The sequence below is a fragment of the Tarenaya hassleriana genome, unplaced genomic scaffold, assembly GCF_000463585.1.
Source record: "Tarenaya hassleriana unplaced genomic scaffold, ASM46358v1 Cleome95, whole genome shotgun sequence".
Lineage (NCBI taxonomy): Eukaryota > Viridiplantae > Streptophyta > Magnoliopsida > Brassicales > Cleomaceae > Tarenaya > Tarenaya hassleriana.
This window is the reverse complement of record NW_010971897.1, coordinates 154,714-169,024: the sequence shown is the minus strand read 5'-3', so window position 1 is coordinate 169,024 and position 14,311 is coordinate 154,714. Positions and strand designations below refer to the sequence as shown.

The 14,311-nt window shown below is 35.2% G+C and overlaps 2 protein-coding genes across 3 annotated transcripts; both read right to left on the bottom strand.

Annotated features, from left to right (window-relative positions):
• Positions 1-317: 317 nt before the first annotated feature.
• On the bottom strand, positions 318-1,238 carry LOC104804728. Its single transcript, XM_010529070.1, has one exon. The coding sequence runs from the start codon at positions 1,236-1,238 to the stop codon at positions 318-320; it is 921 nt and encodes a 306-aa protein (XP_010527372.1).
• A 1,542-nt stretch (positions 1,239-2,780) lies between these two features.
• LOC104804726 (BURP domain protein USPL1-like) lies at positions 2,781-4,135 on the bottom strand. Of its 2 annotated transcripts, none has more exons than XM_010529069.1 (2): positions 3,957-4,135; positions 2,781-3,672 (listed from the first exon to the last, which is right to left on the bottom strand). In XM_010529069.1, the coding sequence occupies exon 2, from the start codon at positions 3,637-3,639 to the stop codon at positions 2,842-2,844; it is 798 nt and encodes a 265-aa protein (XP_010527371.1). In that variant the 5' UTR covers positions 3,640-3,672; positions 3,957-4,135; the 3' UTR covers positions 2,781-2,841. The 2 variants fall into 2 exon arrangements, with proteins under 2 accessions (XP_010527371.1, XP_010527370.1); XM_010529068.1 differs by having other exon boundaries at positions 2,781-3,633.
• Positions 4,136-14,311: the final 10,176 nt, after the last annotated feature.

The following is a 14,311-nucleotide window of genomic DNA, read 5'->3' as shown; positions in this document are numbered from 1 at the left end:
ATTATTCTTCGGTTTTAGAAAAATTATAACCGGTTTTATATCGAATTTGATTTGTTTATCGTTATGGTATGTGTTATTTGATTCCAATAATTTTCAAACTATTATATTATTAACCAAATTGGCAACCTGCATGCAGTGCAAATTTCGTTAATTATACTCCAAAAACGATGCAAAATTTTGTTTTTTTTTTAAAAAAAAAGACGAACCTCAAAGATCATATATATTCATGTAATTTCATCAAACCAAAATGACAAATTCCCTCTCAAACCTGACGGCAATGATCTTACTAAACTTCTCCGGAAATGGAGAGAAACCACTCAACGATCAAAGAGATCACATGGCTTGAGCATTTTGCAAAGACCAAGATATGTGAGATAAAGAACACGATCCTTGGCGCCAGTACGATGATTGTTGGAGTGTTTGCAGAAATATTTGAGCTGCTCTAATGTACAGTAACCCAGATTTCTACCCAGGAGCAAGAACAGCCAATTGATCTTCCTTTTCCGATCACTGATCACTGGCTTCACCCCCTTTTCCCTCTCGCAGAACTCGCATCTCATCGCTACTGGGTTCATCCATATCGTCGGAGCTCTCTCCCTCAAGCTCTCCTTGTTCTCTTCGATGAATTTCTCTACTTCTGCGAACTTTTCCTTCAGATCGTAGCTGATTTGCCAAATCTTCTCGCAGTGTTTGCACTGTACGTCTCCAGTTATGGCTGTTATCTGCTTTGATTCGAGGTACTCTAAGCTGTGAATCCTCCCTCGTTGATTTGTTGCCCACGGGTACGGCGGCGGTACCGTCGCTAACTTTGCAGTCGCCGGCGGGACTGTGGGAGTACGGCGAGGCTCTCCAGCGGAGTTATTCACCGGATCCCGCGAGTGGACGAAATCTGACCGGAAATCATGTCGTGGAGAGACAAAATCAGCCTCTAACGGCGGCGGGGGCGGGGGCGGAGGTAGAGGAGGGAGGATGAACGTGATCGGTTGTGATGACGTCATTAGGAGGCGTGAAGAAGCCATCGGCTGTGGCTGCGATGGCGTCATCGACGGAGGAGGACCTAAGCTCAACGCAAGAGAGAGAAACAGCTCGTCATCGCCGGTTTGAATTTCACCGTCAGAGTTTGTGCCGTCAGTTCTCCGGCGATTTATCGGGCGACTATTCTGGTAGATCTGTTGGTCTTCTACGGAACCTCTCCTCCTCCGATTGAATCCGACAGCTCCATTACCAGACTGATCCATGTTTTACAAGAGAGAGAAGAAGAAGAAGAAAAGGAAAATTACAGAAATGGTGAGAAAAGTTAGGGTTTAGGTTTCAAGAAGAAAACGAGAAAAGGACAAAGACGTCAATGTTTCTTCGGCTTTTTGCTTCGTCATTGTCTCTTACTGTAAGGGGAGCAAGAAAAAGACGGAAACGTACGAGCACGTACAGAGGATCACAAGAAAACAATGGAGGAAGAGAAGACTGTAATGGAGAACAACCGTCTGGTTTTACTGTTTGGCAGGCGAGAAAAATACGGGAAACTGCGAGAAAACACCGGGGAAAAAAATAAGTGAAATCTACAACAAAGCGAAGATTTGAATCGGGAGAATCTTTTTGTTACTTCCCTCTCCGGAATCCGCTAGACTCTTGTCTACAAGAGTGGTTTTACTGGCATTGTTTCCGTATCGAAGCGAAAGAGGGCGAGAGAAAACACGAGAAAGTTAGGGTTTCTTGGAAATGCGAAGGAGGGTTTTCTGTTTTTCAAAAAAAAAGAGGAGAAAAAAAAATAGGTGTTCGAATCGGGACAAAGAGGAGTATGTACGGTACGGTGGACAATGGACATGTGAAACAGAAAAGAGAATATTTATTAAAAAAAAAACCTATATTTATATGATTTGCTATTTCTCCCTCAAAACAAATTTTGTTGTCCCTTTTTTCTTTGCAAATCAAACCAAATAAGATATCATCTTATCCGAACTAAACTCTCGATTTTCAGATCAAATGAATCTGAACTTTTTAAAATCAAGTTAACTGAATATAAAAATAAATAAAACAAAAATCTGATCTTTAGGAGTGTTTATGGTTTTTACGGAATCAAAATAACCAATCAAAAGATAATAAAACTGACAAATTAACGATAATCAATCTGGCAATTTCGAAATATATTTTTTAGCATAACACAAACAATAAAAATGCAATGGTGCAGAGCGCATTTGAAATATATATAAATGATCTCTCTCTCTTTTTCTCTCTCTCTCTCCGTGTATAAGTGTATATATTCCATTACATGGTTATAAAAGACCAATTGAATATGTTTTCCATGAATACTGATTGTAAAAAGAAGTCTCCGGTCAAATGACACATAATATTATCACAAACCAAAATCTTAGTTCTGTTTTACAATGTAGTCCACGTAATGGCCCAAATTAGAGTTTGCCGTGGCCCAAATGAGAATCCATATATCAAAAACTTAAATGACCCATCAACACTATCATCACATATAAAACTCAAATGACCAGCCCTCTGATCCCTTCACTGAAAAAAGAATAAAACTATAAAAGTTCAGAATGATTTTCTCAGTATTTGTTTTAAATAAACCAAATTAAATTGAAGTAACAATAAGGATCATTTCACAAGTCATAGGGCATATATACATCGATACATATATATACTACTAAACCTTATCTCGATCAATACCCGGAAGAACACACTCATCAGTACACATATCTGTCACATATATATATTTTTTAAATAACGTTACCAAGGCACACAAAAAAAAAAAAGAGAGCCAAAACCAAATCTAGAAAGACTCCCCCTCTTTATCTTTTGAAAATTACAAAACCGGACCCAAAGTCCTGAATTTCACACTGCAACCCACACAATGTTATCAAGTGGGAAGAAATGGCAAACCGGTGCGGACCTAGGCTTCATCTTCAACACCTTAAACGCCACGTGGTCCTCGTCCCACGTCGATGTGTCCATGTGACAGACTGCGGGTCCCATGACCCGCTGCCCAAGTTCGGTCACCAGATCGACCTCGAAGACCCTACTCCCGCCCCTGTGGCCGTGGCAGTAGTACACGACGAAAGGGTATGGCATCCGGTGGCATCCCAACATCTTGACCCCGAGAAGCTCCTTAGGAGCCTCCTCGAATGTGTAGTTCCGCAGAGCGTAGGTTGCGTTTTCGGGCGAAATGACTCTCGTTGTCAAAACCCTTAGCCTCGTATCGTAACCTAACGTTTCTTTGACCAGATCCACCATGGATTCTAATGAGGTTGCGCAAAACTTGACCTCGCCTTCCATGGTTTTCGCGTCACAGTATCCTAACGTCTCCTTCATGGCTTTGCCCTGTGGAGATTCCCTGGAGATGGAGAAGTAATCGAGCAAGAACGGGAGGTTTCTTTTCGAAAAAGGAATCAGATCGGCTTCTTCTTTGGACAGAAGTGGGGGAAGGGTTCGGAGGTTGTTTTTGTAGAAGTAAACCGGCAGTGTCTTCGGTTTTTCGAGGTCATCAATGGTGAAATACATGTATAAAGAAGGGTCGTCGATTTCATCATCTTGCTCTTTGTTCAAAGACGTCAGCAAATGACCATCTTCTTCAGGTTCCTTTGTGGCTGTTGAAATCATTTTCCTCCCTACAGTTTCCTCTACGTACTGCATCCAAGAAAGGTAAACCCATCAACCGAACCGGATCTAAACCGATCGGTTTGGAGAAAATTTCCCAAAGATCAGAGCAAGACCGATCTACATAGCAAAAGAAAAAAAAAGATTTCCCAAATTTGTTTTAAAAGAAGGATCAGAAAGAAAATGTTTATTCAGGGCCGGACCACAAAACTTACGCAGTTTATAATCTTTGCCCGACGCAAGGAAAGACAAGAAAATGCTTTCGATTTGTAATACAACATACTTTTGTCTATTCATGAATATACATATATATATATATGTGCGTGTATAGGTTCAGATGGGAAACAACGTACCAGAGAAAGGAGAAGAGTGAGGAAGATGATACAGAGCCGAGGCGCAGCCGCCATGAATTACCACCTCGAGAGAGAAAATCTTCTCCGAGTTTTTTTTTCTTCTCCTCCTCCTGACCTTTTGTTTTTGGTTTTCTTTATCCCCTCTAAAAAGATGGGAGATAAAGACAAACGATTTAAGTAGTCTTAGATCACTAACAACACCTCATTGAATATATATATATATATATATATATATATATATATATGTATGCGTGTGTGTGGTTAATTATTTGGTCTATTGGATGCTGATTTCTCCGTTATTATATAGATGGGCAGACCATATCATGACGCGGTTTAAATAATTAAATATCTTTTTTTTGTTTTGTAATATTTCGTTACGGATGAAAAAGTCCATAGGCAATTTGAGATATTTAGATCATAAAATTGAAAAAAAAATAGTTATTTCTTATTCACCACATTAATATTATATATATACACACACACGAAATTTGATACGAAATTGTGGTTACTCTCTTAGAAATGTAAATCTTGTTTTCTGGTTAAAATATTCATATAAATGTCTTCAATTTCAAATTACTCCTGTATTCTTGTTAGAAACTTGATTCTATTAAAAAAAACATAGTGAAATAGGCAAAAATACATCAATTAAAAATTAGAGTACATAGCAATTGATTGGATAATCTAACTATAACACTGAAATAAAATAAAAATAGTTATTAAAATATTTATACGGTTTTCCTTATTTTTACACATTTAAAAGCTTATAATATGAAAATGGTCATTTTCACAAGTGTATGCTTGGTTGACAAAATGTGACAAATAGACCTTTGGGACTTCAAAAGGATATCCTAAAATGGACCTAATTGATATTTCATTGACCTAAATGTTTTAATGAAAACAATATGGCAATTCATAACTCCACTCCATATTGAATCGTTGACTTTCATATATCAAATTAAATTTTAAAAAAATATGAATACGGAAAAATGGTCAATAATATAAAAGAAGATTTTAGACTTACCAATCAAACAAAATCTGCGTTACTTTCAAGTGCAATATTTTAAAACGTCAATTTTTTTAAGATAGAGAGATTGACTTAATGCTCTCTTTGCTTATTAATATTTCGTATTTTGGCTTGATTTTTTGAATTTGAGGTTTTTAAAATTAGGGGTAATCACATAAAAATACCCGAACTTTTACAAAAATCCCAAATAAATAACCGAACTATAAAATTATCATATAAATACCTGAACTTTTCAAAACTCTCACATAAATACCCAGATTTTTAAATTTTTTTTAAATCAAACAAACGCAACTGCTGACTCAACACAAAAAACTGTTAACTCAGCAAAAAACTGATGACTCATCATTCAAAATATTACTAAATGTCCAAATATTCATCTACATGTATTTAAATTAATATATGCATATAAATTCATATATATATATATATACAAATATATATATAAATATATATATATATATATTAAAATAAAATTATTTATAATTAATAAAACACATATACACATAATTTTTAGTAATATATATACATAATATATATATTTAATTATAGTTATTTTTATGCATTATTATTATTTTTAATAATAAATTTAATTATAATTATTTTTATTGTAATATATATGCATTAATAATGATATATATATATATTGTAGTTATATGTATATGTGTTTTATTAATTATAAATAATTTTATTTTTAATATATATGTATTTGTATATATATATGTGAATTTATATGTATATATTAATTTAAATATATGTAGATGAATATTTAGATATTTAATAATATTTTTGAATGCTGAGTCAGCAGTTTTTTGCTGAGTCAGCAGTTTTTTTGTTGAGTGAGCAGTCGCGTTTGTTTGATTTGGAAAAAATTTAAAAATTTGGGTATTTATGTGGGAGTTTTGAAAAGTTCAGGTATTTATATGATAATTTTATAGTTCGGGTATTTATTTGAGATTTTTGTAAAAGTTCGGGTATTTTTATGCGATTACCCCTTAAAATTAATAATCTTTATTAAAGAATATATTTAAAATTTTACATAATAATATACTGTGAAAAAGTATTATTTTTTATGGGGAAAAAGTAGATTTTATTGGCATTTTATGTTTTATGGGGGTATTATAAAAAATACTCTACTTTACTATATAAACTTTAGACTATAACGTTCTGCATTTTTTTTTTGTGATCAATATGACAATCGTAATATGTTTTAGGATCATACTGTTAAAATTATATAGTGGTCATAGTGGCTAGTTTACATTTATATGGAAATTACATTGGTTATATTAATCATATAAAAATAGATTAAAAAAAGGTATGATTCGAAGTTCATTTAGCAAAATATTGATAGTTTTGATATAATAGCGTTTTATTACCTACGCTAATCGAGTTAAAAAGAATTTAAATGAATGAAGATAATACTATTCCTAACTGGACATCAACTCAGTGGACATTAATGATATTTATTATTAACACATGATGGAGAGATCTAAGTTGACTTTGGCATATAAAGAAATGACCGTTCCTATTCCAACTAGATATTACACAAACCAAAGATTATTAAACAACAATAAATTTTTAAAATTTAATTGTATAACCCTTAGATATGCATGCAATGACTAATGATATGATTAACCATTTAATTAGGGTGCTGAAATAACCAATACATGTTGATTTAGTATCTAACAAAGTATTTGATTTATTATTCTCATCTAAGGATTTTACTAATGCTTTTGGAATCATCCATCATATTTCAATAGAAAAATATCTTATACCTAATTAGCATTTGTAATTTTAGTATAAAAAATATCTATATTGATTAAAATTTATGCTTTGTACTATTTCAAATTTTTAATTTTTTTGCCATTATAAAGTTTAGTTTTCACTTGTATTTTATTTAATAATATTCGTTTTCTAAAACTTTACAAGGAATAGCGCCCATCACCATCCTAAAAGAAATTGTTCCATTTGTTCTTATCCAAATATAAATTTTATTAAAATCTTATTTTTCAAGCCATACTATACTTTAAGTGCTATAAACCTCATAAATCATAAAATTGCGATCACTAGCCATTTTTATTTTTATGTTAATAAAATTTTTTAATATAAAAGCCGAAAGATATTATGACTTCCTGAAAATAAATAAAGAAAAAATTCCTAATTTTAAAAATCGGAAATATGGCAGTGTTAGCAGAAATGTTTTTGGTAAGATAATGCTTTGATATCACCTTGAATACAATAACAATATCGCTTATCCCAAGTTTAAATATATTTGCAAAAAGATCTAAATTTCCTTATATATATATATTCTCTTTCTTTAGTGTAATGACCTTAGACCGGTACGAAATATCAAAGTTGTCCCTACACAACAACACGTGATCTTTTAGCATGTTTTATTCTCATTCGCACGCATATCGAAAAGTACTTCCCAGAAGGTTATACATCCTAAAACTACTCCAACTTAGGAATTCTCTTGAGATAGACAACCGAAAAGGTAGATCCATCTTGTTGTTATGAGTAGCTCAATCAATTCATTTTAAGTTATATATGACGGTGTAATCCCATACCTACACAGCCCTCGGATCCCTCTCATTTTGGTGCTTCGATTCATTCATGTACTCCCTACCCAGAAGTTCGTCAGGAGCCGCTCCTTGTTTATGCCTGATAATACTTATTTGTGTGATGTTTTGATATAGGATGTCTAGCGTATTTCACTCGGTTTTACATATTTGTAGATATTCTATGACATATTTGGTTTCGATATTGATTGGTTGAATTTTTGGTGTTTAAACAGGAATCCACGCATAAAAGAGAGCAAAAGAAGTGAAAAACATGGACTACAGAACATCATGGACGGAACGAGAACATTTAGAGTTGTTTCGGGAAAAGCGTGAAGCTCGAAGAAATCAGGTCTTGCATGTCCAATAACTTTCACTATACGAATCCAAATACATTCTCTATATCATTGGAAAGCTCTCTTCAATATCTACGCATGGACACCCTACCCAAATCCGATATCGGAGTAGAAAGTTATGAGCGAATTTGTGAAGCCCGTCAAAACTGCGAAGTGACACGATCGGGTCACTCACCAGATTTTGGAAATATTCCGAATTTTGGTCCATAAAAAGAGGAAATAAATATGGTTAGCCTCCAGGTTGAAATTCATTAAGACTTTTATAGAAAATAGACCTAGAACACACAAAAGGGAGAGATTATCAGGAAGCAAGAGATCAGAATAGAAGACGAAGATCACGAAGCCGAGAAATCGACTAAGAGTTTCTTCCCTATTATATTTTACGATATTTTGTTGTATTGATATGAATCATGTCGTCTCGATGTTTAGCGAGTAGTTCCATATGTTAAAGATTTGCTATATAGGAATCTTTGGTTCTTAATTTCAGACTATGTGGTATTATTTATTTGATTCAGTTTATTGAATTGTTCTTAATGCGTTTGATCTTGTTGACCACATGATTGAATGAACTTAGAGTTTTAATTCACATAGATATATGAGATTCTATCTGGTAACTCGGTAAATAGAACATGTAAAATTGCATCAAGGGATGAATATTTTTGCCTAGGGATTATGATAGCGTTCGTTCATACATCCAGGGTTTAGATTATTCAATCGAGAGATTAATAAGATAAAACCTGGGTACTGAGATTAGACTTGATAGAGTTAATTTCTATCTTAGAGCTTGAATTTCCTGAATTATATTTAGAAACCACAGAATCTGCGACCCTTGCATGTAAAGCAATTCCAAAACCTACAGTATTTGCCATTGTTTGTTTACAACCGTTTTAGTTAATTGCTTTATTCTTGATATTCTGTACTCACACCGATATTATTTTCTCTGGATTTAGACTTGGATTTGGATTTGATTTCTTTGTCTACTTTTGTCCCTGTGTTCGACCCTAGCTACTACACACGACTCGTACACTTGCGGTATTTGTTGGGTCTAGAATATTATTACTTGATCGAGTTTTGTAACATCAAGTTTTGGTACGACACGACACGATCGTGTCTCATCCCTGATCCATAACTGAAAGATACACTCGGTTGACCAGATCGTGTCTACTGCGCGACACGATCGTGTCTCAGTACTGATCTGAAACTCAAATTTCCATATTACCGACCCGATCATGTCAGCCATTCCCACACAATGGTGTCAGGACTCTGATAAGCTACATGACTCGTTTTCATCTCATATGGGCATTCATGACCCCCCCTCACTCAGTTAAACGGGTCACTACCCTATCAGACCATTATGCTCTTACACTCCATGATCCAGTTTGACAAAATATCGATAATCTTCACCTCTTAGATCCGTCTGGTAGTTGAGAAGGTTCGGTCAAGCTATCGACCTTAAACAAGCGCTCCCGGGAGGCAACCCAAGTTTGTAGGTTAGTTTTTCTTTCCCTTCTTTTTCTTTTTGCATCAGATATTGGTTTGTATCTTTTATCACCAGGTTGAGTTCTAACGGGGAGCTATTGACGAGACAAAGAAGCTAGCTATGTGATTGACGTAGGCAGATTTAAGTGCGAGTGAACGAACATCGCAAGCTAAGTATTCTTTTTCTTTTTTGATTTGCTTATCTTTTGACTCATCTTATTGGTTGCCTCTACTAGACGAGAATTGACACCGATGACAGTGTATAGTTCAAGTCTGGGGGAAGGTTTGTCTAACGCCAAACTATATCTATTTAGAGTAGTGTTGCATGCATTTTTTTCTTTTTCTTTTCACTTTTTAGTTGCATGTGCATATAGAGTGTTTTAGGATAATATAGTTTGTTCTTAGGATTGTGCATTTATATATAATATTTAGGACATATAAGATCACATGCATAAAACCGTTTTGAGCATTCATGTGATGATTTATGGCATGAGAGAGTAAAAACGTCTTGAAAACATGGTGATCTGTTGAACGTGGTTACGTTTTGTTGAATTGATTACTTGATCTTTAGGATTGTCTAGAATGGCTTGTAGGACATAAATCGTTGGTTAGAACTCATGGGACCGATGTTGTCTAGCCAAGTAGAAAAGTTTCTATAAGAACCCTTCCCATGTTTGCCAAAATCGGTATAGTCTATTTTCAAATGCATTCTTATTCTTTATGTGCAGGAAAAGATAGTGAGCATCTCGACACTCCGCTGTCATCATCTCGTCAACGAAAATCGATCGAGTACATGAGTGCATCGATTCGATGGTTCAGGTCTAAGTTGTGGGTCGGGTTATCCAATAAACAAAAAAGTGATTAGGAACCCTTCAACTTCAATGTTCTAGGAACCCGAGATGCTAGCAAAAGAAAGAGAAAAAAAATCTAGCTAGATGAAAAAGAAAAAAAAAAGAGAGAAAGAGAAAAAGAATGAATGCCGAAAACGTGGACTAGATACTGATAGAATTTTACTGAAATACTATAATATACATATTGCGGAATACTTTATTCTGAACCAATCATCATGCAATACCATGCAAAGAATTAACCTGGAATTAGAACATAACTGAATCCATGATGGCTTGACAAATGGCAGAGTGGGTAGAAAGCCTTCTAGTCTAGAACGCAAGAAATATTATTCTGACAACAAGTTGGTGCTATCAGATTTCAGTACCTTTAGCCTAGGGACCACTACCACTATTTATAGTAATAGGTTTATGTAATTTCCAAATCCGCCCATAAAGAATTAGAAAATTACACTTCATGGTATCTGTATAATTATTTGACTCCTATACTTTTCTGTATTTGCATATTAGACCATCCGTAATTAGTGGCCATAATCTTTAGCAATTATTCACATTGAACAACAATTATACCATATATTGATTATGACATTAAAACCAAAATATAGCTGTTAGAGAATTTCTAACAATCTCCCACTTGGTTGAATGTCTATAATTCCGTAAATATGGATTTTCTTTAGTGAACTCATAAAATTGCTTGTTATTTGTGAACATTTTAACAATCTCGTCCTTTGAATATGTAACGTAAGGACCAAGGTGACTTTCGTTGCATTAGTGCGTGACTAAACCTTCCAAGATCACGTTACGTCACTCTACCCAACGACATAGATCATGTATAGGTATGCAACATGAAAATCTTATGTCTTATTTGGACATATCCTGATTTTCAACTGGTCCATTTCTTTATGGAGATCTTTAAATTCGAGAGTCTCGTAACCAATAAACCTTATTTCTGCAGAATTCTTCTATTCATGGAACAATCTTATTTACAGCTCCCACTAAAACTACATATCATCAAATGATACGACATCCATTTGAGCTACATGCTCAAGAAAGACCTCGGGCGGTAAACCTTTAGTAAACGGATCCGCAATCATTGAAGCTGTTATGATATGTTATAGAATTATCTGGTTACTCTGTATTCTCTCTTTTACAACCAGGAACTTAATGTCAATGTGCTTTGACTTGGACGAGCTCCTGTTGTTGGAGTACATTACCGCTGATTTATTGTCACATTATATCTTTAACGGTCTTTCAACTTTATTGACTATTCGCAACCCCGTGACAGTTCCGCAACCATACTCCATGGTTAGATGCCTCATAACAAGCTATAAACTCTGCTTCCATAGTTGAAGCTGCCGTTAGTATTTGTTTAACACTTTTCCACGACACAACTCCACTGGCCAACAGAAAAACATAGCCTGAAGTGGATCGACGACTGTCTTGGCATCCAACAAAATCAGAATCAGTATATCCTTTGATCTCCAAATGATCTGATTTTCTGTAAGTTAACATGAGATGTTTGGTTTTCTGTAAATACCTTAAAACCCTTTTGGCTGCTTTCCAATGATCCACACCAGGGTTACTTAGGTATCTTCCTAACATCCCAACTGCGTACGCTAAATCTGGACGCGTACATACTTGAGCGTACATTGGACTTCCAAATACCGAAGCATAAGGAATGTCTTCCATATGTTTTCGCTCAAAGTCGTTCAACGAACATTGTGCAAGACTGAACTTGTCACCTTTAGCAATAGGGATATTTTCCATCTTGCAGTCTTTCATACCGAACCTCGCTAATACCTTTTCGATATAGTGCCTTTGTGATACTCCTAGAATACCTCGAGTACGATCTCGATGTATCTGGATCCTTAATACAAAGGTTGCATTACCAAGATCTTTCATCTCAAATTTCTTCGATAAGAAAGCCTTAGTTTCATGCATCAAACCTATATTGTTTGATGCTAACAGTATGTCATCGACATACAAAATCAGGAAAATACATTTACTCCCACTGAATCTATGATATACACACTCCTCAACAGCATTTGACTCAAAACCGAATGAGTAAACTACTTGTCGGAATTTGTGATACCATTGATGGGATGTCTGTTTTAGCCCGTAGATGGATTTCCTTAATTTGCAAACCATTTTCTTTGCGTCTCCAATTACAAAGTTTTCTGGTTGTTGCATATAGATCGTCTCATCAATGTCTCCATTGAGAAACGCCGTCTTTACATCCATCTGATATAACTCTAAGTCATAATGAGCTACTAATACCATTATGGTTCTAAAAGAGTCTTTCGATGAAACTGGAGATAAAGTCTCTTTGTATCCAATACCTTCTTTCTGAATAAATCCTTTAGCTACAAGACGAGTTTTATACTTATCCACATTACCCTTAGAATCCCTTTTAGTTTTAAATATCCATTTATAACCAATAGATTTCGTGTCTTCAGGTAATGGAACAAGTTCCCAGACACTGTTGTCTTGCATGGACTTGTACTCATCATGCATGGCATCTATCCATTTTTGAGAATCCGAGCTTTGCAAGACTTGACTGAAGTTGATTGGGTCATCATCAATCAAATCCAAGTATTCTTGATGCTCTTGAAGAAACACGATATAATCGTCTGGTATCGCACTTCTTCTCTCTCTAGTGGATCTCCTTAATGGCATTTCTTCTTGAGTTTGTTGAGGTTGAATTTCTGGATCAACTTCTTGAGGTTGTTCATGAAGTTCAGGGTTGTCTTGTTGATCTTGATGTGTTATATCAAAGTCAACCATAGCCGGAAGAGGAACAAATTCTTCTTCAAAGACAACTTCTCTTACTTTATCTTCCCCCTCAAACTCAACATCCTCAAAGAAATGAGCTACTCCCGTTTCGAACATAGTTCGGTTCTTGGGATTATAAAACTTGTATCCCCTTGATTTCTCAGCGTATCCAACAAAATAACAGCTAACTGTCCGAGGGTCTAATTTATCCTCATGTGGGATATACTGTTTAGCCTCTGCTGGACAACCCCAAACTCTTAGATGTTTTAAGACCGGTTTCTTTCTGTCCAAAGCTCGTAAGGAGTTCGCTTAGCTGCCTTTGTTGGTACTCTATTGAGAATATAAGCTGTTGTCTTTAATGCTTCTCCCCAGAGAGATTCCGGTAATGTAGTATGACTTAACATACTTCTCACCATATCTTTGAGTGTTCGGTTTCGTCGTTCAGATACACCATTCATGCTAGGAGTTCCCGACATAGTGTATTGAGGAACAATACCGCACTCCTCTAGGTACTTAGCAAAAGGTCCTTGACATTGCTCTCCGGATCTGTCATATCGGCCATAGTATTCTCCACCACGGTCGGATCTGACAGCTTTAATCCTTTTGCTTAGTTGATTTTCAACTTCTGCTTTAAAAGATTTGAACACGTCTAAGGCTTGTGACTTTTTCCCGACATAGTGTATTGAGGAACAATACCGCACTCCTCTAGGTACTTAGCAAAAGGTCCTTGACATTGCTCTCCGGATCTGTCATATCGGCCATAGTATTCTCCACCACGGTCGGATCTGACAGCTTTAATCCTTTTGCTTAGTTGATTTTCAACTTCTGCTTTAAAAGATTTGAACACGTCTAAGGCTTGTGACTTTTCGTGAATTAGATACATGTAACCATATCTAGAATAATCGTCTATGAATGATATAAAATATCGTTGACCGAAAGGTCCACAAATATCCATGTGTATCAATTCCAAGACGTCCTTAGTTCTAAATGCATCTAACCGTCTTTGTTTTGTCTGCTTACCCTTGATACATTTAACACAAACTTTAAGTTGTGTTAAATCTGGAATATCAAGGATTCCATCTGACACGAGTCTTTCTATCTTTTGTTTGGATATATGACCTAACCTTTTGTGCCATAACTTAGCAGAATTTTCCTCAGTTAATTGTCGTTTTATACCAAGTAAGTTGACTTGGAAGGTTTCGTTATATGAAGCAATTGTGTTCAACATATAAAGATTATCGTATCTTGATAAAGTACCAGAACTGAATAAAGTGGAATCTTTGTAAAGAGAAAAACATCCATTCCCAAATCAACAAGAATA

Excerpts from the sequence above, each read along its gene's own strand:
- LOC104804728 (XM_010529070.1), bottom strand. The coding sequence starts at position 1,238 with ATGGATCAGTCTGGTAATGGAGCTGTCGGATTCAATCGGAGGAGGAGA.
- LOC104804726 (XM_010529068.1), bottom strand. The coding sequence starts at position 4,010 with ATGGCGGCTGCGCCTCGGCTCTGTATCATCTTCCTCACTCTTCTCCTT. Across the intron at positions 3,634-3,956 it reads TCACTCTTCTCCTTTCTCTG|TACGTAGAGGAAACTGTAGG; the intron begins GTACGTTGTTTC and ends TCTTGGATGCAG.